This window comes from Lacerta agilis, chromosome 5, assembly GCF_009819535.1.
Source record: "Lacerta agilis isolate rLacAgi1 chromosome 5, rLacAgi1.pri, whole genome shotgun sequence".
NCBI classification, from domain to species: domain Eukaryota; kingdom Metazoa; phylum Chordata; class Lepidosauria; order Squamata; family Lacertidae; genus Lacerta; species Lacerta agilis.
In genome coordinates this window covers 1,680,344-1,704,031 of record NC_046316.1, presented here as the reverse complement: position 1 = coordinate 1,704,031, position 23,688 = coordinate 1,680,344, and the positions used below count along the sequence as shown (strand labels likewise).

At 42.9% G+C, this 23,688-nt stretch overlaps 1 protein-coding gene across 1 annotated transcript; it reads right to left on the bottom strand.

Annotated features, from left to right (window-relative positions):
* Positions 1–678: 678 nt before the first annotated feature.
* On the bottom strand, positions 679–22,363 carry LOC117046432 (zinc finger CCCH-type antiviral protein 1-like). The gene is made up of 11 exons (XM_033148251.1): positions 22,045–22,363; positions 15,903–16,035; positions 11,892–12,144; positions 11,652–11,780; positions 9,929–10,030; positions 8,066–8,189; positions 4,633–4,804; positions 2,679–2,799; positions 2,299–2,392; positions 991–1,103; positions 679–893 (listed from the first exon to the last, which is right to left on the bottom strand). The coding sequence occupies exons 1-11, from the start codon at positions 22,323–22,325 to the stop codon at positions 877–879; spliced, it is 1,539 nt and encodes a 512-aa protein (XP_033004142.1). The 5' UTR covers positions 22,326–22,363; the 3' UTR covers positions 679–876.
* Between the last annotated feature and the right edge of the window lie 1,325 nt (positions 22,364–23,688).

Here is a 23,688-nt window from a genome sequence, read left to right as displayed (position 1 = left end):
CAGCACTGGAACTACATTTACTCTAAAGAAAGTGACGTTTTGTTGTTTACAGTGTGCATAGAACCGGGATTAGTGAGTTTTACTCTGAGTTATCCAGTTTTGTCCTCAAAGCTTTTTTTTTTTACCCAAGAAGCTGAAGGTGCTAAGATTTAAGAGTCCATGCCAAACTTCATATGATGCAGGCAAAGTTATCAGCACCAACTAGGTTTTACACATGAGGTGCATGAACAACCTGGCTATAGTTGAATTGTTGTTGTTAAAAAATCCAGAAGCAGTTAAAGTTTTAATCTTCACCCCTCTGGTGTTTGCAATTCAAAATTTAATTCCCAAAATTGAGAGATGAGGATTTTGAATGAGCCAAGCAGGCGGGAAATTGTTAAACACTTTAAAACTCCTGATCATATGCTGCTTTTCAGTAAATAATCAAACATCTGGTTTGCACTATTGACTAGGATAATGTGATAAAATGGAAACAAACCACTGGAAGATTTGCCAAAGGGACGGATTCTGAATTCTCTTTAGTTTATCGATGACATAATTTTTCATTGTCTTTTGAAAAAGAGTCTCAATTTTAGTATATTCAGGAGACGTCTTGATGACTTCAACAGCCTAAAATGAAAGGTATCACAATGTGTTGAATTTATTCCCATGGCTCCAGAGAAAATTGACTGTGCTGTCAATTTTTAAAAAATTGTTATATTATTAAACATTTATACAATATACAAAATCCTAATGTGATACACAATATCATTTAATATATCAGTGGTTCCCAGTCTCCCTCCCACCCACCGAACAGCTGACAAGTGCTGAGTATCTTGGCGAACAACAGAAATCTTCACTAAGAAATCAACTACACCCTGAAGGTCTTGCTCCTTGTCAGTCACTGTTAGTTCAGATCCCACAAGTGTGTATGTTTGCATTTGTCATTTTACTAAAGAATGCTTTCTAGACATTCACGACACGTACAAGTGTCAGCCTAGAAAAAGTATCTCCTTTCCTGCAGTAAATCAGTTACCTTGTACCCAATTGGAGGTAGTGCTGATTTATCCCAGGTGTTTGGATAGTCTGTGGATGGAGTAGATGCTGGAGCATGATTTGTGTGGCTGGAGGGAAGAGAGAGAACATATTTGACTGCAGCTTATTTTTCTCTAAATGCAGCAGCTCCTCATGGCTGCTGCCACCTGCAATTAGAAACTGTTTTATCCATAAACATGACAGCTGGCGTTATGTTTGATTTGTATATTGCTCTTTTTCACAATACAGTGGCACCTCCAGTTGCGCATGGGATCCGTTCCAGAGGAATTCGCAACCGGAGGTGCCTGTTCTGTGCATGCGCGCAGCGCGGTAGAACACTTCTGCACATGCGCACGCGGTGAAACCCAGAAAAATACTTCCGGGTTTGCCGCGTTTGCATGCTGAAGGATCTATCACAAGTAATACATTTTGTCTTTAGCTGCAGGAGATTCCCCTGCTGATTAATACATGTATATAGGAAATTTCCCATACTGAATGTTGTGTTGTGTTGTATGTCAAGCAGCTGAGGGAGGGACAGATGGAGGAAGGGAGAAAGGGAGGAAGGAAGGAAGGAAGGAAGGAAGGAAGGAAGGAAGGAAGGAAGGAAGGAGGGAGGGAGGGAGAGAGGGAGAGAGAGAGAGAAAGAAAGAAAGAAAGAAAGAAAGAAAGAAAGAAAGAAAGAAAGAAAGAAAGAATGAAGGAATGAAGGAAGGAAGGAAGGAAGGGAAGGGAAGGTGCAATGTTAACACACAAGGATTTGTGGTAGTGTGGGGGCAGCTTGTCTCATGCAGGGTTCTTTATTTACCTCACTGGAACTATGTACACTGGTACCTCTAGTTGTGGACTTAATCCGTTTCCCGCAAGTAGAGCGCCTCTTGCGCATGCGCACAGTGCGATTGAGCGCTTCTGCGCATGCGACAAAACCTAGAAGTAAACACTTCCGGGTTTGCCACGATCTTAACTTGAAAAAACGCAACCTGAAGCAGCTGTAACCCGAGGTATGACTGTCTCCACCATTTTCATATGTCTCATTCCAGGGACATCTTACCAAATCCTAGTTTGAGAAACTAATCATCGTCTGGCACCATGGTTAGAAACCACATAAGCCACAAACGCTCTATGGTAGCGTATGGAGACTAAAAACGAGACAGCACATTTTCCCAAAGTGTGTACTGTAATAAAATTATTCAGTCTCTCTGGGGTATAAGCATGCAGAGATATAATTTCATACAATGGATAGTCTGCTTTTTAAAGCAAAAGATGATAAAAATGTTGACTTTATACCCCTTCTTTGTCTTTACATCTTCAGAGGAAACAAACTTGGGGCGTCTCCGAACCTCTCTCTCAGTTTGATACTTCAAGTTTCTCTGTTTCATATCTTGAAAAAGAGGACACATGTTTTAATTCAGCAAGTCAGAGAACACAAGCCAACTTTCTGTCTTACTAACAGGAAAGGGTGAAGCAGAGCAGCTGTTCTTTGGCCACCAAAAGCCAACTAAAAAGCCTTACACCTCCAAGGGTATTTGAGAACAGAATGGCATCTTCTCTATGCACCCTTGCAATTCTTCCTTTGTGTATCATTTCTAAGCTTTAAGTGGGTATGTTCATAGTATTAAATGCTATGATGGAATACAAGGGTGGAGTTAGGCCATTGTTATCAGTACCTTTAAAGCTGATCTCATATTGCTGGGAGCCAGCTTTGAACGGGATACTGCCCTCTGGAACGGCTAGAAATAAATTCTCCAGATCATCAGAACCTAAATTGGAGCCCTGGAGCTGTCCACCCTGTAAAGGAAAAATGTGAAACGTGACAAGTCACATCAAAGTCATTAGGATATGCACAGCCAAGTGTTTTCCCAATTTAAAATGAAATGCTTATGCAATACCACTGGCATGCAAACAAAAACATTGCTAAAACTGCTTACTGGATGCACATTAGTGCAAATGAAAATTAATCAAAGTACTGAAACTGACTTTAGAACTTGGAAACCAAGCCTTATGAGGAACGGTTGAGGGAGTTGGGTATATTTAGCCTGGAAAAGAGATCTGATAGTCATCTTCAAATATCTTAAGGGCTGTCACATGGAGGAAGGAGCATGCTTGTTTTCACCTGATCTGCAGAGGAGGACTCAAACCATTACAAGAAAGGAGATACCAACTCAACATCAGGAAGAACTTTCTGACGGTCAGGGCTGTTCAGCAGTGGAACAGACTCCCATGAGAGGTGGTGGACTCTCCTTCTTTGGAGGTTTTTAAACAGAGGTTGGATGGCCATCTGCCATGGGTGCTTAAGCTGAGGTTCCTGCATTGCAGGGGGTTGGACAAAATGACTCTTGGGGTGCCTTCCAACTCTGCGATTCTGCGATTCTATGATTTCTATAATACATCAGGAGTAGAGAACCTGTTTCAGCCTGAGAAATGCATTCCTTTCTGGGCATTCAATGCCACTTGTGGATGAGAGTCAGAGGCAAGAGTGAGCAAACAGTAGGATTCAATTTTACCTTTGTACAGTAGAATAACCCCCCCCCCCACACACACACACCCTCTATCCTCCATCAAGGAACGCAATAAATATTATTAGAATTTAAAGACAATCAAGGAATGTGCAAAGCAAGACCAGTGAGGCCTGGGCAGAGTCCCAAGAAGAAGAGGCCAGTAGGAGCACATTCAGCCCTCAGGCCTCTGGCTCCCCACCATATGGACAGCAGGCAAAAGACTATTTACACTACAAGAGCTTTGCTTTTTCCCGCCACCAATAAAAAGTATATTTTCCAGCAAACTCTTGCGACACAATTTTGGCAGATCAGGAAATGGCAAACAGCAATAATCAGAGAAAGGGGTTTGGGCTCAGGAGTGTCAAAATTCCCTCCTTTCCAGAACAGCTCGTAAGTGGTATGGGTTTTCCATAAACCTCATACATTACTCCTGCATGTTTACCTTTGATTATGAAGCCTCCCAGAGGTATATATATATAATACAGTATCTTCTGGCGTATAAGACTACTTTTTAACCCAGGAAAATCTTCTCAAAAGTCGGGGGTCGTCTTATACGCCGGGTGGAAAAATCTGTGGTCGAGTATATCTCAAACTCTATATTTTAACTGGAAAAGTTGGGGGTCGTCTTATACGCCGGAATATATGGTAAATTTATAAATTGAACATTATCTTCAATGAAAAGTATCTATTGTGTTTGTTAAAATGAAAGTAGGGATCATTTAAATACGACTGCCCTGGATGCACACAGCGCTTTTATAGTGAAATCCTCAAATAAAAGATATCTTGCAACAACAAATGGAATATATTGACAGGCCAGCTGTATAATTCTAAACATGATTGCTGGGAAGGAAACCCAGTTAAGCACAGTGGGACATAGGATTATAGTGCAAAGGAGCATTTTTGCGTAAGTTGTTGTTGGGGGGGGGGTCACTTATGATACCAAATAAATAGGAGCCTGGATTAAATGTTACTTTGTCTTCATTGTTGGGGGGGGGGTATGCAAAAACTTGAGACTCTTAATGGGCTTGAGATTTCTCTCCAAGAAGTAATGTTTGAAGAGGTCCAGAGACCCTTGCAGCAGGCATTCAGCACAATACAAGAAACCAACAGAATTCATACTGACCTGCGTCCCATATTCAATCCACTGGCCCAGTTCATTCTTCCAGTACCAAAGCCACTTTGTCGTCATTACAAACTTAGGAGGTTTGGTGACAGATGATGGGGTGGACAGACGTCGAACACGGGACACAGAAGTGGTCATGGTGCTGAAATCGATGTATTCTGGATCTGAAGTACTATGTGAATGTGAAAGAGGAAACATGTCTAATTGTATATGGGTACCAACTTTACAGATACAATATTGCACATTCTAATTAGACAATTAATGATCTTCCAATATATCCCAACACCCAAGTTTTCTGCCATGATGGAACTGGCACGGAGAAGACAAAGGTAAGCTCCTGGGGATATGCTCTTTATTTCCTGATCATTAGGATTGGGAATATTCTGAATAAGTTATTTTATGAACAAGAAGGTGTGAATCTGAACTTATTTTCTGTGGTTTATTAGACCATGGCAAAATGAGATGGGTGATATTAATTAGTATGACAGGAGACCCTCCACGTTGAACCATTTTTTGAACCCTGGTACCAGCCTGTTCTCAAAACTATCCTAAGGCGTTATATTTTTTATTAAATTTGTGTACCGCCCTATACCCATAGATCTCAGGGCAGTTAACACATTCAGGAAATGCCTCATGCCATACAAATTAAGTTGCCAAGTACAGTCTACCTCCCACTTGAATAGGAGGCTATCAAGACAATGGTATGGAACAGATCAAAAAAGATGACAAGGTTCAGTTAATCATTCACTAAGATCAATTTTTCACCGTTAAAGCAAAACACCAGAGTGGGAAGCAAACAAATGGCCAGTTTTAGTCATTTTCCTCCTTAAGAAATTAAGAGTTCTTCCAAACTCTTAATTTGCAAGATGGAGATGGACAGGTGAAAATGAGCAGAATTTACTCATTTCAAAATTTATTCTAGAGTGGGAAAAAGCCAAGAATAAAATATAAAATACTTACAGATGTTAAAGAAAGGGGAGGCTTTTCCCTTCCAGATTTTAAACTTTATTATGAAGCAGCATGTCTTACTTGGATTCGGGATTGGATTAAAGTAGAAAAAGAAGAGGCAATAGATTTAGAAGGACATGATAACAGATTTGGGTGCATGCATACTTATGGTATGGTATGGTAAAGCAAAGGTACACAAAGGATTCCATAGTCACATAAGAAGAAGGTCCCTATTAAAGGTTTGGGAAAAATATAAAGAGTTACTGGAACCTAAAACTCCGTGGTGAATATCACCTGTTGAAGCATTGTCATTCAAATGTCCCTCAAAAGAAAGGAATATGGCCAACCATATAGAGAACTATTAATTGAAGATGAAGGAAAATTAAAATTGAAAGAGCATGACGAAATAAGGAGTATCTTCAGAGTTGGTTGCACCCATAGACAACTGAATGAACTTTTTAAAGAGGACAATATAAAAGGATTTGCCTATACAGTTTCCAAATTCCAAAGGGACGGTATAGATGACAACTCTAAACTGTTAAAAAAGGCATATGGTATACTTTTGGACTAGGAAACTAAAGATGAGGAAGTTAAATCAGTAATGTTTAAATGGGCCACAGGATAAGGGCACAATATACAATTTGATGATTGGACAAAACTTTGGAAAGTGGATTTGAAGTTTACGGATTGTATATTGTTAAAAGAGAATTATATGAAGATGATGTACAGGTGGTATGTTACACCAACAAAATTGGCAAGAATGTACAAAACACAACAAAGGAACTGTTGGAGGTGTGGTGGGAGTTTAAGAATATTCATTTTTTGGGAAAATGATATATAATGAACTGGGAAAATTGTTTTAAATGACATTTATTTTTTAAAAAAACAGAAGCTTTTTCAATAGGAATTTTAGGACAACTGCCCGAAAGAAAACGGACATTATTATGTATGCGACGACAGCAGCAAGGATTGTGATAGCACAGAACTGGAAGACTGGAGAAATACCATCAAAGGAACAATGGCAAGAGAAGCTGGTGGACTATGCAGAGTTGGCAAAGCTAACAGATAAACTGCGGGGAAAAGAAAATAGTGACTTGAAAAGGAATGGGAACCTTTTACATCATATCTGCAGTAACAACAAAAAAACAAAGTCATTGGCAGGATTTAAATAAACACTTGCAATTTTATTTACAAAAAATAGGAAACTTAATAGTATGACAATATAGAAGTATATATTAATAGCAGAATGTAATATGAGATGTAATAAACCAGGGATGGATGTTGAGGGAAGTCAGCAGGGAAGGGGGGAAATTGAAATCTGAAATGTAATGTAACGATTATATACATTGTTAAAAAAAAACCCTAATAAAAATGATTTTTTTTAAAAAAAGAATCTACTCATTTCAAAGCCTCTCCTTCCCTACTAAAAGGCATTAAGCTAAAAATATTACTAAAAACCAGCTATTTTATCTCCTATTCCAGCTCCAAGAGAAAACTCTTTTTGTTTTCTCAGTACTCGCAAGAACAGCACACACCCCTTTTCCCTTAAAGTTGGGTATATTCTTCCCTTCCATTTCCTGCTCTTAGTATGGGTCCTGCTGGCAAAAACCACACACCTACTGTTGTCTGTAATTTAAAATATCTTTCACTTTTCATAACAAGGGGTGATTGTGGGAGTTGCTGCCTGCTTAAATTGTAATTTTTCTGTCCTTAAGCAGAAAGGACATATCTCAATTGGTGTGAGATGTTCTTGTGGACACATATTCATAGCAAACACTATGACTCCAGCAAAACTTCCTAAACCTCTCTGTAGTATGTGGGTTCCCCCAAGGCAAGTAGCTGGCCTTCCAACTTTGCCCCCTGTTACTGGACCCCTGTGGTTTCTTAAAGCAAAAAATGCCTTTTCGTGAAGTAACCAGATTCTCTCCTACAAGCTCTGCAGCCTCGTGCAATGACACTACAGAGGATGCTTCCTCCTATTCTCCTACACTAGGATTCTTAACGGGGGCTCAACCTGCACGCAGTAGCCAGCTCTCCCATTTCCCACTCTTTGTCACACCCTCCCAACATGTCTTATCAAGCAAGTAATAACAAACATTTCCCCAAGGCTTCATCCCATCTATTCATGAACTGGGGCGAGGAAAGAACTTTTGGAGCTTCCTTCCAAGCCACTCACCCTCAGCGAGAGACTATTTTTCCCTTCACCCCACCCCTTTTTTGGGGGGTGGGCAGGGAGTGTTTCCAGGCAAGCCCTCCCACCACTACTCCTCCTCCATTGCAGCAACTGCCCACTCAGCTTAAGCATGTCTGTGCGAACAGCGTTCATGCACAGTATCTGAAGAAGTGTGCATGCACACGAAAGCTCATACAAAGAACAAACTTAGTTGGTCTCTAAGGTGCTACTGGAAAGAAATTTTTATTTTGTTTTGACTATAGCGTTCATGCAGTGAGAGGCTGGCTGGTAGACATCTGCACAGCTTTATACCTGGTATTATTTGGGTCAGAATAAGCTTTTTCTATTTCCTCTCTTCGGGGCAAATCCTTCCAACCATTTGCAGTCTGCACCTGCCATCGATAAGGCATATCGTAATGAATCATGCTACAGTTAGCTGCAAAGAGAACAAACCCAAGTGAGTCACAGGTTGCTTCAACTGCTATGCAAGGTGATGAAAGAAAACTAATCAGAGTCCAACTTCTGCATGCCTGTAAAAACACTGTATGTTTTAAATCTTCCTTAACAAATGCTCAAGTGGCTAACACAGCTGCTATAAAAAGGCCAAATTATGCTAAAAAGAGAGAAAACACAAACATATGAGCGAACAAGCAGAACCAGCAAGTGTATACCCAAGAGCAGGGGTGACAACTTGAAAAAAATACTGGGGGCGTCCAGGTAAGCCCCACCCCACATAATCGATCACAAGACACAAAATGAAGGAGATGGATAGTTGATGGGAGAAGCAGGGAAGAGAAGCTCTCCCCGGTGGGAGCATGGGAGAACCAAGGAAAGTTCCCAGGTGAGAGCTGGGAGGGTTCACCTTTCTCTGTGGGGGACAAGTTAAGATTTATCTGCAAAAGAGCACTTTGTATTTTCACTTCCTTTTTAATGTTTTGTTTAGCATAAACAAACAAACCATTTTTATTGCAATGTATTATGAAAAAAGTATCAAAATAAATGCATTTACATTTATTTTATAGTAAACGCATACAAAAAATATTTTGGAAATAAAAAGTGAATTTATATGTATTCCTATTTTTGACATTGACATTTTGACACTGCTGTGGAAACTTACAAATGAACACATGAACTGATGCAGATCACGAGGGCTGGACACAGATCCAACCCTTGTTTATTTTTGTAAGAAATGCCACATTGTGGATGCCACTATATAGAAACTCCTACCGTTTATCTGAGGGGAAAACGGAACATCAAGCAGAGCCGCCCCCCCCCTTTCTCAGGGAACAGGGCAGAGTCTCAGAACATTCATGGTGTGAACGACAAGGCACCACTGTCCTGAACTGGAAGCATGCAGTCAAGACTCAAAAGCAAATAGGGAGGCAGCACAAGCAACTTAAACTTAGGGCTTCCATCTCACACTGATCACAGTAATCTAGCAGGAGGTTTCCAAGGTATGGATGGTAGTTACGACAGATTCTTATCTGAGAAGATGCACTACAACCAGAGCATGCTCCTAGTCCCTGCTGCCACTGAAGATCAGGCAGCAAGACAAGGGCAGGAAGCAGCTGCTTCAGGAGGCTGAGCTCATCCCATGACAAGCAAAAACACAAGACTCTCCTCTTTCCTAAGACAACCTGCCATCAGCAGTTAGGTCTTGCTCAGGTTAAGCTTCTACTGAAGAGCCAGTAACAGCACCCAGTCACTTGTTCAATGGCTGCATCACTACTCAATCAAAATAAAAATAAAAAATAGGGTGGGCAGCCCAGGCTTAACACCCCAGGGAGGTCACCTCAGTGCTGCTAACACAGCGGTGTGACTTAACCCCCCCCCCACCAGGCGCATACTCCATTGACTCTTGAGGCAGACAGATGCCAACAACATTTACAAATCAATACCTGGCATATCCTTTCATCAGACAAATAATATGACTATCCAATGTGATGGTTGGGGGAGCAGAGAGTTGCAGTCCCCCTCTCCGTCCCAACACCCCAGTTTCTTTGACACGCTCACCCCTCGTTCTGACACACTGGATCCTGCTGCTGCACCCAAGGCCATTTCTTGAGTTGGCAAATGGGGCAGGTGGAAGCAATGTAAGCAAAGTTGGCAAAGCAAATTAAAGCATTATTACTCCTAAATAGAAAACTGGCCTTGGAGTTGTCCGTTGGGACTTACTTTTATTTTTGCAGAACCGCCAGACATAGAAAAGACATATCTCATCACTTTTCTCCTTCTCTGCATTCTGAGGTGATTTAGTACGAGGAGTGGCTTTTACATCTGTAAAAGATGGACGGGGGGAGAAATAAAGGAACACAATCTTTAGTAAACCTTGCTTAAGAAGAATCACGTGAAAACATGCAAAGAGGTATCAAATATGTGCCTTGCTTGGAAGGCAACTATGCTCACCACTATACCTTGTTTGGATTTCTTAGTTTATTGTCATATGTATTTTATAAAAATTCTGAATACAAAATATCATTTTTTAAAAAAGCCACGTTAACATCAACAAAGAGCAGTTAGCAACACTGTCAGTTCAGGATAAGGCTAATGCAAATTAGGAGTACACTGAATCAACCCTAAATTATGCTACAAGGCACAATGCATTGTTCCTAATTTTAAGACTGACAGAGTGCGATCCACCACAATCTTACCTGAAGTGGGCATGGCACCGGGGGCACCTTTTTCTCCCTCCCCCCGGGAACTGTGTTGGAGTTGGGGGGGTGAAGGATCCCAAACAGCATAAAATCAGCATGAGCATCAAACTAGTTAAATAATTCTTTGAGGCGCAACAACAGCTACATTGATATAAAACTGATATAAGTTGTTATTATTAATTTTTAAAATTCTATACTGCCCTGCATCTGAAGATCACAGAGCAGTTTACAAAAACACAAAAATTCAAACCATAACAAACAAAAACAAAACCCACCCCACCCCCCGCCATACACAGAGTTTTAAAAGTCCACAGATTGTTTAATTAGCCAAAGGTCAGGAGAAGAGGAATGTTTTTGCCTGGCACCTAAAGATATGTAACGAAGGTGCCAGGCAGGCCACCCTGGGGAAGGCATTCCACAAGTCTTCTCATATTGCTGCCCTCCAGGTCTCTTGCAGAGGAGGCACACAATGAGGGCTGCAGGGTCTGGGTCAGTTCATATGCAATAGATGTAGTTTATTGTGTGTGAGAGAAAGATATATATACCAATTATGTCATATGTAACTGCTTACCAGTCCAGAATAGTACCATCCACATATAACAGGGACACATCAGCAGGCTTTGAGAACCCCCCACTACCACCATTATGCGGGGGAGAACTGAGGACTCATAGAATGCTGGATGGGGTGGGTGGAAAAGACTATAGTAGAGGAAAGCATGGCCTTGCAAGTCAAAACATTTTGGCTCCTGAATGCCACAAACCTGGAAGTGAGTGTTCGAGTTTGTGAATGTTCTTTGGAACCCGAATGTCCGACGCGGCTTCCGATTGGCTGCAGGAGCTTCCTGCAGCCAATCGGAAGCCGCACTTTGGTTTCCATACATTTTGGAAGTTGAAAGGACTTCCAGAATGGATTCCGTTTGACTTCCGAGGTACGACTGTTTTTGGCGTTCGAAAACAGAAACGTTTGGCTTCCAAGACACTCAAAAATTGAGGTACCACTTTATATACATTCTGCCATTCCCCAAATTTATCTGAGTTTATTGGCACATACCTATGAAAACATCAGCATTCCCCAAATTTCTGGCAACTGCTGAAAAATGTAATTGGTAATTGATCAATGTAAGTTTAAAAGGGGACTCATACTGCATGTTGGGGCTAAAGCTCTTGCCAGGAGAACGCAGATATTCTGTCTTAGGCCTAATTCAATCAACTTGGGTCCTTTGCTAAGAAAATAATTGGTTCACCTTGGTCAGTGCCTAGGTTGAGGTCCATGAGATTAGGTATATTAGATGCTTGCACAAGTCTGGCTTCTCTCAGATTTCCTGCACTTGATTTTTCTGAACTTGATGCAGGTCTTGCGTTTGGGAAATTACCTAAAAGAATGGAAAAGGACTTCAAATGATGTGGAGAAAGGAGGTCCTTTCACACGCCACAGCGATGCAAGCAGTACATGATGCCCACAAACCCCTTCCTATAGCACTCACCCCTGCGAAGACCCAATTCTCTGGACAGCACAGCACATTTGTGTTCGCAGATTGTCTGGATGTTCCAGGCCACTCGATCATCCACTCCTCCTTCGAGCAACAGCTTCAGAGCATTTGGTTGCAAAAGGTTGTGAGACCTCTTGCACTTAGGAAACCTACATTCCCCTCTCAGGAAATGCCGGCAAATGTGAAGCTTGGTGCAATTATCTTGCTGGGCACAATTCCCATCCCCTTTATTGTAGAAATTGCATACCTGGAAGCAGGAAGTGAAAGCAAGAAACACAGAAGAATTTCAATACTGTACTGGTCTGAATTGCATGTAATGTGGACAAATACACAAGTTTTGGTAATATTCTTAGCAGCTGTATCACATACAGAAGCTGAAAACTTCCTGCTTATGGTTGCAAAGATATTCTTTAAAAATGTGTAGACAGCAGGGCTGGGAGATATCTGGTTTTCAACATCACAATATTGTTGTTGTTCAGTCGTGTCCGACTCTTCATGACCCCATGGACCAGAGCACGCCAGGCACGCCTATCCTTCACTGCCTCCCACAGTTTGGCCAAACTCATGCCAGTCGCTTCGAGAACACTGTCCAACCATCTCATCCTCTGTCGTCCCCTTCTCCTTGTGCCCTCCATCTTTCCCAACATCAGGGTCTTTTCCAGGGAGTCTTCTCTTCTCATGAGGTGGCCAAAGTACAATATTAGGGCTGGGCAATTTCAGCTTTTCAACATCATGGTATATCACCAGCCAAACGTTGTGGTCTGGCGATATACCGCAATGTTGAAAAAATAAGCTGCATTGGCCTCAGCCTGCAAGGCGCTGGGTGAAATTGCCACAGCCCTCAACTCAGGAGCTGAGGCTGTTTCACCTCAGTGCCTAGTGGGCTGTGGGACGTTTGTGCGGCTTAGGTGGGGCATGGGAGGGCTCCTGATCCCCAGCTGAGTCATCCCCTGTGCTCCCCTCCTTGCGGGGAGAGCAACGGGGCTCCGTTTTGCAGCTCTGCCAGGGATGGGGAGGGCTCCCCATCCCCAGCAGAGCCATCCCTGCTGCTCCCCCGCTTGTGTGGGAGCCAGCGCCGGGCTCAGTGAGCCTTTTAATGTTTGGGCTGAGGGGAGCAGCAACCGCACACTCCTCATCCGAGCAGATTAAAGATGCAGAGGGAGGAACAAGCTGTATTGACGCCTTTTTCCTCCCTCTGCGCGTATGAAGGCAGAGTGAGATGGCAGCTTCACTCAGCGATATTATCACTTGTGAAATCGCCGCCGCTCACGAGTCCCTCTGCTAGCAACGCTCACTGGAGGAAGTCGCTAGCAAAGGGACTCAGGAGTGGTGGTGGTTTCACCAGCGATAAATCGCTGAGTGAAGCTGACACCTGTGGTCTGCTCCTCATACCGGTCCTGGGCGATATACTGATATACCCAGAGCTACACGATATATCACCAGCTAAACATTGTGCTATACTGATATATCACAATGTCTGAAATATGGATGGAGTTATGCAGAGGCGCTGGCTGGCTTCGCAGTTTTTCCTGCGACATGATTTTTGCATAGCACACCTATACACCATGATCTGTGATGAAAAGGTCGAAAATTCTGAAACCAGTATCATGATAATGAACTTCAAACTGGTTTTTGGGCAATATACTGTTAATATCACCCATTCCTAGTAGGTGGCATCCAGTGACATTACAGAATATATAGCAGGGAAGAGCACAGGGTGATGTTTGAAAAACACAGCAAGCATAATTGCAGCTCAGCTGAACTCTTCTCTTCAACAAGCCAATTTTGCATTTGGAGTTCCCTTCTTCCTATGGAAAAAGTGTTCAAGCAATTAATCAGGCAACAGAAACGCCACACAAGGAAGGAAGCCTGTGGCAGGGGTTATACCGACAGATTTGTCTGCATTTGATTACAAACCCAAACTGGAGTAGCAGCAAGTGGAGGCCTCTTCTAGATTCCAGAGGGAGAGAATATACCTTGTGGCTGGGGACTCGGCCTTCCCTCTCTTGCGTATGCATACATGCGCCTACATAGATTACCCTCTTCAAGGGGCACTGAAGACAGCGGAGGTTTTACTGTTTGCTGTGAACATGCTGCAAGTTATTTATTTCCACAAATTATGGCAAAATATTCTACGTTGGGTATTTGGGCCATCTGTTTTCCCCCCCTAAAAAAAACAAACCAGGAAAGTTCAGAAAAGGACAATTAAAATGATCAACAGGATGGAGAGACTCCACTTGGGCATTTCAGTGTAAAGGAGAGTAAAGAGGAGACACAACGGAGGGGCATAAAATGATGCCTGGTGTGGCCAGAGAGGCTTTTCTCCCTCTCCCAGAACACTAAAACTCATGGACAACCCAATGAGTGTTCGAAGATTCAGGACTAACAAAAGAAAGTGCATGTCACGGGACAGTCAGAAAGGGGTTTGGAGTGGGGGGGGGGGGGGTAGAGGGAGTGACCAAGAGGCTGTGGAAAGTGGTAGGCAGGAACGAGGAGAGGGGGACAAGAAAGGGTTAAACAGAAACAGTGGGGTGGAGGAGGCAGTCCCTGATGTTGCAGAGGGTCAGCACCGCCAGCTGTCCAGCAAAGGGTGTGTCGCTTTGCCCAGACTATTATGTTGGGGGCTGTCTCGTAGCCGGCATTGCTGGCAACTGAGAGTGATGGATCAGATGCGTGAGAAATGAGCTCCGGCTTGTAAATATGTGCTTAATAAATATTACTCAAATGCAGCCAGCCTAGCAAGTGCAATTTCTCGTGGAGGCTTCCACACGATCCTGACAATGCAGGATACACTTAACAGTGGAATTTGGTCCTACAAGCAGCAACTTGGAAGGCTTTTACTTTCTTTTAAATTTAAATTTCTACACTGTCCTTCTGAGGATCGCAAGGTGGTTTTCAATATAAAATACACACGATTGTAACGAACAAAAACAAGCCTGGGGGTCGCATAACTTCAAAAGAGGATTAGACAGATTCATGGAGGATAGGGCTGCCAAGGGCTACGAGGCACGATGGCTCTGCTTTGCCTCCACCAGCTGCTGAGAATCACAAGGGAGGAGAATGCTGTTTGGCTTAAGTCCTTCTTCCGGGTTTCCCATAAGCATCTGCTTAGCCACTGTGAAAACAGGATGGTGGACTAGATGGGCCACTGGCCTGACCTAGAAGGCTCTTCTCATGCTTGAAATAAGTAATGTGTGACCTGTGTCAGTGAATTTGACCAGGTTACACATGCACATATGTTGTAGTGAAGGTTAGGAGCCTTAACTTCTTGACACATGAGTGGGGCAGAAACACAATTAACAAATGGGACTACCCCTGTCTCATCTAACTTCATCATGCAGAAATTCTACTACAAATCTCTTGGTCATCTTCCATTATGTTTCCTCACCTTAACCAGTTAAAAAGGCAACCTATAAGAAGAGAGCAAACAAACATCTATTTTTTTCTATTTCCCCCCACTGTATTCTACCTCCAATATGCTTATTATTATTATTTTACATGCATACACAATCTTAGGTACATGTAGTCTTAAATAGTTATACCATTAAGCATTGATTTAAACTTGTATTTGTACATGCTTTTTTCTTATAATTTCTAACTAAACAAAAATAAACCAAAGTAAAAAATCCAATAAAACTAAATTATATGAAAACAGACTTCCCATCATTACCCGATGCAAGTTACATTTACGACATTGAATGTACTTATACTTCTTACCTTACTCTTACTATAGTTCTTAATACTTTCTTATAACATATTGTAAAAATTTTCCCTTGCTTGGTAGTATTTAATGTACACAAGGGTCATTCAAATGCTGCCACAGATGTTCTGTCGTTGTTATATATTTGTAGGTATTCCTTGAACATATCCCATTTTTGCGTGAATGATTGTTTTGTATTTCCCCTTAATCTATCTGTCAATTGAGCCAATTCTGCATAGTCTAATAACTTATTCTGTGAGAGCAAACAAACATCTAGGTGATGCTACAGTATTTTCATAACTTACATCAGGCCAGAGAAAAGGATCGTTTTGGAGGAGGAGAACACGCAGTTCATTCTCATTGAGCCCAGAAAGTTCATGAGCCTTCAGGGTTTTTCGGTTAGCCTCTGAAAAAACTTCATGAGAATACTTGCATGCCCTAGGATAAAAGTAAAAGGAGAAAAATCATAATCAATGTATCAGAAATACCTGGGAATATACATGCGGAGTGAGAGCCTATATATTCCAAGGAACCTTCACTTTTTGTAGGCTACAAATCCTGAATTTGTACAATAACCTGAGTTCCTTGAAATAATGTACTATTTAAAAAAATTGTATTATCTATTCTGTTCCATTAAACACACTTTCCAAATTCTTGCACACTCTACACCAAGGATGGAAAATTTGGATCTGTAGGTATTTTTGGAAACCCAACAGCCCCAGCAAGCTTGACCAATAGTCAGGAACGATGGGAGTTGTGGAAAAAAGCATGTTAAAGGCCACAGATTCCCTACTTTAAAGTGACCAAAAAAACAAAACACCAAGGTGAGGTAAAACATCTGAAGATCCTCAGCATGGCAAACATCAATAATGGCAGGGAGAATGCTTAGCTTGTGCCACAACTGTGTCCTTGAGTGCCTTGTATACGGGAATAGTTGCCACTCACTCTAGGAGGAGAAAGCAAAGTACTGCATGGGCTCTGTTGTTGTGCTGAGGGAAGAGCCTGCTCTCCACCACCGTGTGGCCAGCGTTGCACAGCATTGCACAAGGTTTGCTCCAAAATGCAAATCCTCCTCCTAGATACACACATCAGTCACCATACTGATAAAACTGGTAAATTAGTAATCTGACGGAATACCTTCCACCCAATTCTCATGCTGAGATTGCAGCTCAAGGTACCATTTCAGTGTCTGCACCTAATGCATTATTTCTGGAAGATTCCAACCATTGAGCCCACTGTTGGTTCTCCTTTTGGAATCTGATTCAAGGCCCAAACAATTCCGGAGCTGAATTTTGCTCCTAGAAACAATTCTGTGTTTACCGGCATTCTGAGGAACAGAGGTCAAAGGTCTGACTAACAGGATACTTTACAAGGACAACCCAAGAGATTAGTGATGATGGTATTTAAAAGCACAAGCAAAAAGCTCAGACTAAAAAACAACAACAACACCTTCTTCATGCTGCATCCACTTGTTATAGAATTGCTACAACATGACTGTTCCCTGCAGGACTGGTTATATAGGTAAAAAAAAATGAAAAGGCTTTTTTAAAAAGCAAATCAACCATGGATCAACAATATTATGAGTCACACAAAATCTCCACCTCAGAAAAAAATGAGGCAAAATTCATTAACACTGACTACAAGGTCTTATGTAGTTTGTGCCTTTGAGTTGTACTCATGAAAAAATACAAGTGGGGGAAAAAACAGTACAGTGGACAGTCGGGTTTAAACGTGATCTGTGCGGCAAGCATGTTCGCAACCCGCAGTGCCGCGTCTGTACGCGCCATGATTCGGCGCTTCTGTGCAAAGCGCGATTTAGCGCTTCTGTGCATGCGCCGAAACCTGGAAGTAACCCATTCTGGTACTTTCGAGTTTGGCACGATGCACAACCCGAAAATGCGCAACCTGAAGCGTCTGTAACCCGAGGTATGACTGGTTACCTAGTAGTCACCCAGACAGCTAAACATCTGTTGCTGGAAGCACATAGGAATTTGAAACTGGATTTGGAATCCCATGCAATGCTGACACTAGAAAATCTGGCACTTATGCCGAAGGACTGGACATCCCTTTCTGCTTTAGGGCAAAATTATCTAAATACAATTCATACAGAATTTACATGTACTACTTCTACTGTATCCAGGGTTCTTATATGTTGCAATTTTGCAGGTGTACATAAAGTCTAGAATGTGGTAGTGGGCAACCAGTCCTGCAGGGAAGATTGCATGACTCTCCCTCTGCCTGATCCATCCAAGCAATGTTATACATTCTATTGTCCTAAATAAGCACTCTGAAACCCTCCCCACTTCCTTAATTTAAGACTAGAATGAGAAAAACACAATATAATTCAGTTCCCTGAGACTTCACTTTTCATTTCTTCTCTCAAAACCCTCACAAAACTCAGGTGTTCAGCACTTATAGTCGTTTAGATACTGTTGAGGAAGTGTGCAGGCCAGTGTTTATCAAAATTGGGTCGCCAGCTGTTGTTGAACTATACACCCATTATCCCTGATCACAGGTCTTGCTAGCTAGGGATGATGGGAGTTGTAGTCAAACAACAGCTGGAGACACGAGTTTGATAAACACGGGTAGACGATGCCTGCTGAAATCTGAGAAGCCAGAGTTCACTCAGTAAAAAAAAAGTCAGCAATTTGGTGTATCCTCAAAGTTGCAGGATTTTCTTGTCACAAATCAGTTGCCTAGAGGCACATGGTGTTTGTGGTGGAGCAAGGAGGGGGACTGACAGACCGAGCCACAAGCTTTCCCTTTGTAAGATGCCGATTTCCCTGCTATTCAGTTTATCATTGTGCCACAACAAGAGATTCTCTCATTCCTTCACACTCACCACCTGCCACAAGCCGGCCTGAAGCACCTGCCCTTGGTGTAGTTCTTGCAGATATGGAGGCGTTTCGCACCCTCCACAACTGTTCTTTGGGCACAGCCGCACTGGGGACCAGCCAGCACCTGACGCACCGAGTCCTGGTGGACAACCAGGAACTTTTCCTTCCCTGCATCCTGCAGGATCTCCTCTAGCTGGTGATCAGACACCCCGAGAGCGAGGGGAGCTCACTGAAGCCTAAGCACCCTCCTTTAGAGCAAAGGATCTTTGTGATGAAACTGCACACAACAGCGTCGGACATGTTCTTTCTCTGATCTGCCTTCCTTTGTACTTAAATAGCTTGTTTGGTTTCCTGCAGAGATTAGGCTCCACCTTCCCCAGTCCAGCTCACATGAGAATCGAAACTTAAGCCAAATGCAGCTCCCTAGCAACTTAAACACCTGTCAACGATGCCCTTTCTGCCTTCCTATTAGTTCTGTTTGTCTTCAGTTTCGGTTCTCATGTGCCTTGGGGGCGGGGGGGGGGAGAGAGCGAGGGAATCAGCTTTAAAGCAGCTCAAGCAGGTAACCTGATTGCCATTCTGCCTTCTCCTCTGTACTGTCTACTCCCACCTTTTAATGTGGCACTGTAAATATAACCACACAGTACTGGAGGGGTCCATAAAGGCAAAAATCACGTAATACATGGCTGTGGGTGTACTGAGGTGCATCACCTGGGTAGTAACATGTGTAGTAACATTTCAGGGACGCGGGTGGTGCTGTAATCTAAACCACTGAGCCTAGGGCTTGCTGATCAGAAGGTCAGGCAGTTCGAATCCCCGCGGACGATGAGCGAGATGAGCGCCGCAACTCCAGAGTCGTCCATGACTGGACCTAATGGTCAGGAGTCCCTTTAACCTTTACCTAGTGATATTTCATTAGGTGCCTTCTTATTGCCATACGCCTATTTCACCTTCATCAACACAAAGGAAATGATACAGCCTGTCCTTCTCCACCAGTTGCTGCTGAAGGACACTCACAGTATTTTTTATCATTAAAACATCTCTTATGCACAATAATGCTTCTTGCACATATAGCTGTATTAAAAAAATAAAAATGGTCCTTGCAGGTATAGGAGACAGGAAAATAAAAGGAGAGAAAATAAGTGGCAGACTTTTGTGGGAGCTTTTCCAACTCCTTGCCTGACTTGGAACAACACAATGCATTTTCATACAAATTTGGTATATAAAAAATATATATTTCAAAAATACAAAATGTGTACCCACAAAGGCAAACAAATTATTTGCATGCATGACCACAATGGACCTCAGGTTTCCTAGTTTTGAGTGACAAGTAGGCTACATTTGTTTTCTTGAAAAGTATTTTTTTTACTGCTCTAGAATCTGAAACTAGGAACTGAAATTACAGATTGGAGCTGGTTTCCAAACACAGTTCATAGGCAGAATGTCTGAATTCAGAAATCACCATAGTTAGTACTCGGCCTGAAGAGGCAGCTGCACCATGGAGATAGGTGTGAATTTAGGAAATGGAACAATGAGATTTCCATCATAATCTTTTGCAGGATTCACACATGATGAATCTCAGACCGCACAGAAGCTACATGGATGGTTCCTCACCAAGTTTCCATTCAGATGAAGGTAGCCATTTTATAAACATAATTATCAACTATTTTGAATGTTAAATGAGGGTCCAGTATTATATGCAGGAGTGCCAAAGCAGAGTACAAAGTCCAGCCACAAACTCTCTTCGAAAACAGCTTTACAATTTAGACATATTTCCATACACTATACATTAAAAGCACCTACCTCCCACACAAAGAAGCCTGGGAATTATGGTTGTTAACGGTGTTGGGAATTGTAGCTCTGTGAGTTCCTGGATACCGTTATTTACTTGAATGTAATGCACACCTTCTTTTGGCCAAATTATTGTCATGAACAATTAGGGTGCACTTTAGATTTGATGGCACCAGCAAATACTTTTTTGGTTTCAAGGTTTGAAATTTTGAGGTGTGCATTAGATTTGATGGCCCATTAGATTCACATAAACACGGTACTTTAAATGTAATGTTGCCCCAGTCAGCATCAGTCTATCCCGCTTTATCACTACCCGAAGGAGTATCAAAGCGGCTCACATTCTCCTTTCCCTTCCTTCCTCCCCCACAACAAACACTCTGTGAGGTGAGTGGGGCTGAGAGACTTCAGAGAAGTGTGACTAGCCCAAGGTCACCCAGCAGCTGCATGTGGAGGAGCGGAGACACGAACCCGGTTCACCAGATTACGAGTCCACCACTCTTAACCGCTACACCACACTGGCTCTCTGTACCGCACAACTGATTAGTGACCACGGCATGGCATTATTTTTCAGGATAGAGGATTGTTTCTGAGTGGGTATGGATAAACATTACAAGTACTGTAATGCCAAGAGCATTTGACCTCCATTTTAATCTAGTTCCAGAAAGGCATTTACTGGAAGCACTTTCAAATCCCTTGGATTTCAGTAAGATGCTAAAATCACTTCGCTTGTGGCTGGCTTGATCACATAATTATAGCACTGTTGGCTCTCATTATCTACAGAAGATATTTAAAGAAATATAAACCGTTAGAAAGGAGAACACACCAAGGAATCCAAATACACATCCGACCTGGAGAGTATAGTTTATATGGAACTGTTACAAAATGGCACTTCTCTTCACCATCCAGGGGTGATTAAGCACTTTTAACTTTCTGAGCTTTAAGTACAGAATTAACTCTCAGTAACAGTAGAATCCAAAGCTCTTCGATTTAATCATTATTTATTGCATTTACATCCACCATGGGCATAGGCAGGATTTTTGTTGGGGGGGGCAGGCTTTTGTTAGGGAGGCAGCACCTCAGATTTGATTCTGTCCCCCTGCTGCCCCCCCCGCTACGCCCATGCACCCCACCTTTTCCTCCAAGGAGTTTCAGATGACGTGTTTGGTCCTCTGCCTCCTCAAAACCACCCTGTGATCTTTGGGTGAAGGGTGGCATATAAATTTTAATAATAACAACAGGTGAGGCTGAACCGCACGGCTGAGTGGGGATCTGGCCTCCCAAGTCTTACCCCAAACCAACTTTATTTATTGTTAAGACAGAAGGCGTTTTAAGTAAAGCAAGAGACCCGTCAGGTATCTGGTATGGCCAGTGCCGGATTTACGTATAAAAAACAAGCTATAGCTTAGGGCCCCACTCTCTGGGGCCCCCCAAAAAATTAAAGGGGAGGGGAACTGGATGTACTTTTCCAAAATACAAGATAAAAACAAAATAAAACCTACATACAGCAACAGTGTTTTGTGCTGTGAAGGCTCCTATGATGTAAGCAATGCTAGCCTGCTCCCTAAAATATCACATATCAAGGGCCCCATTACCTTCAATAGCCTCATCCAACCTAAATCCGGCCCTGGGTCTGGCACATTCCCATGTTACTACCACCAACCATTTACCACCAACAGAACTTTTTCTGACGTCCTTGTTGAGAGTACTTTTTCCGGACGGGCTACTTTAAGAGGCGGTCTATAATGGAAGGCCCCTTCGGAGACCCCCCCCCCGCCGCCCCCAGCTCGGGCTGCCCGGCCTCGCTCCCTCGCGGCCTCACCTGACTCGGCAGCAGCCCTTGAGGTTGAGCTTGCAGAGGTGGAGCTGCTCGCAGCCGGGGCACTCTTTCCGCACGCAGAGCCGGACCGGGGAGACGGCCAGCACCCAAGTGGACGGCCCTTGCGCGCGCACCAGAAACCTCTCCTGGCCCACCTCCTCGAGGATCTGGCGCAGCTGCTCCTCGGGGAGCTCCAGCTGCTGCACCAGCACGGCTTGCTCCATGCGGCCCCCGCTGGCGCACAGGAGCTTCGCGATGTAGCTGCACACGGCCGGGTCCGACATGGTGGCCCCCGCGCGCCCCTGCGCAGCCTCCGCCCAAGGCCGCCGCGAAGAAACGAAAGCGAAGGCAGCGGAGCGCGGGGCGGGGCGGGGCGGGGCCTGTCCGCTCCGCCCCCCCTTGCCGCCCTGGCGCGGAAGGCGGAGCCTTGGGGACGCGGGCCCCGGAGACCCGCGAGGAAAGGGCACGTGGGAACACGCGCTGCGCTCTCGCTCTCTGGCGGGTCTTCAAACTGCTCCCGGAATGCGAACTATCTCAACCCGGTGGTTCTCAAACTTCTTTCTCTGGGCCACACTTTCACAATCACAATTTGCTGGGCCAAGCATGCCGTTTTTATTGATAAGAAATGCATTGGAAAAAGCCAAAAGAAGCAACAACTAGCAGTGCTTGGTTTGCCAAACAATGCCCACAATAAAAATAGTCTTAGATGGAAGCTATAGGGATGTTCCAAGGCGTTTAAGATTTTGTATTTGCGGGGTAGGTGAAGTAGAAGATCTCCCCCATTATGTACTCTATTGTCAGCTCTATCAAAACCCCAGAAAGAGATTTTTGGAACAGATGTTGGCACCGCTACACAAACAGAACAATACACAAAATTGAGAGTCATTGACGGTGCAAGAGAAATGTCCTCACCCCTTGCCTTGAGGTGTGAAGAGAGACCGTGCATTTTGTTTTTGTTTTTAAAATAATTTCTATTGAATTTTGCATTTTTTATTTTTATCACAATTACATCATACCAAATAGTAACAAATTGAGTTCCCCACTCCCCCCATGACTTCCCTCAACTTCCCCTTCTCGTTTTTTACATATGAACTTGCAAATACTTCAATATTATATCCTTAAATTAAATGATGTTATATTCTTATCATTTTAACCTCATCTTTATAGCTTCTATGTTTGTACTGTTAATTGTAAGTGTTTACTCAAGCCCTGCTAGTGAGTCCATTTCTTTACACTGATTCCGTAGATACAGCATAAATGGTTCCCAATCTTCTCTGAAATTTCTATTGTCTTTCTCTTTTAGTTAACTTCACCATTTCAGCATATTTCATCAGTTTTTCTTGCCGTTGTTCTTTAGTTGGTATTTCATCATTTTTCCATCTTTGGGCTAGTTAAATCCTATCCGCTGTTGTAGCATACATGAACAGTTTTTTATTCTCTTTTGGCATATCTTCACCTGAAATGCCTAATAACAAGCTTCTGGACTTTAACAAAAGTTATCTTAAACATTCATTTCATTTCATTATAAATCATTTCCCATACTTTTAAATTATTTACAATTCCACCACATATGAAGGAACATGCCTTCTTTTTCTTTACATTTCCAACACTTATTGGAGCCTGTTCTATACATTTTTGCCATTTTAG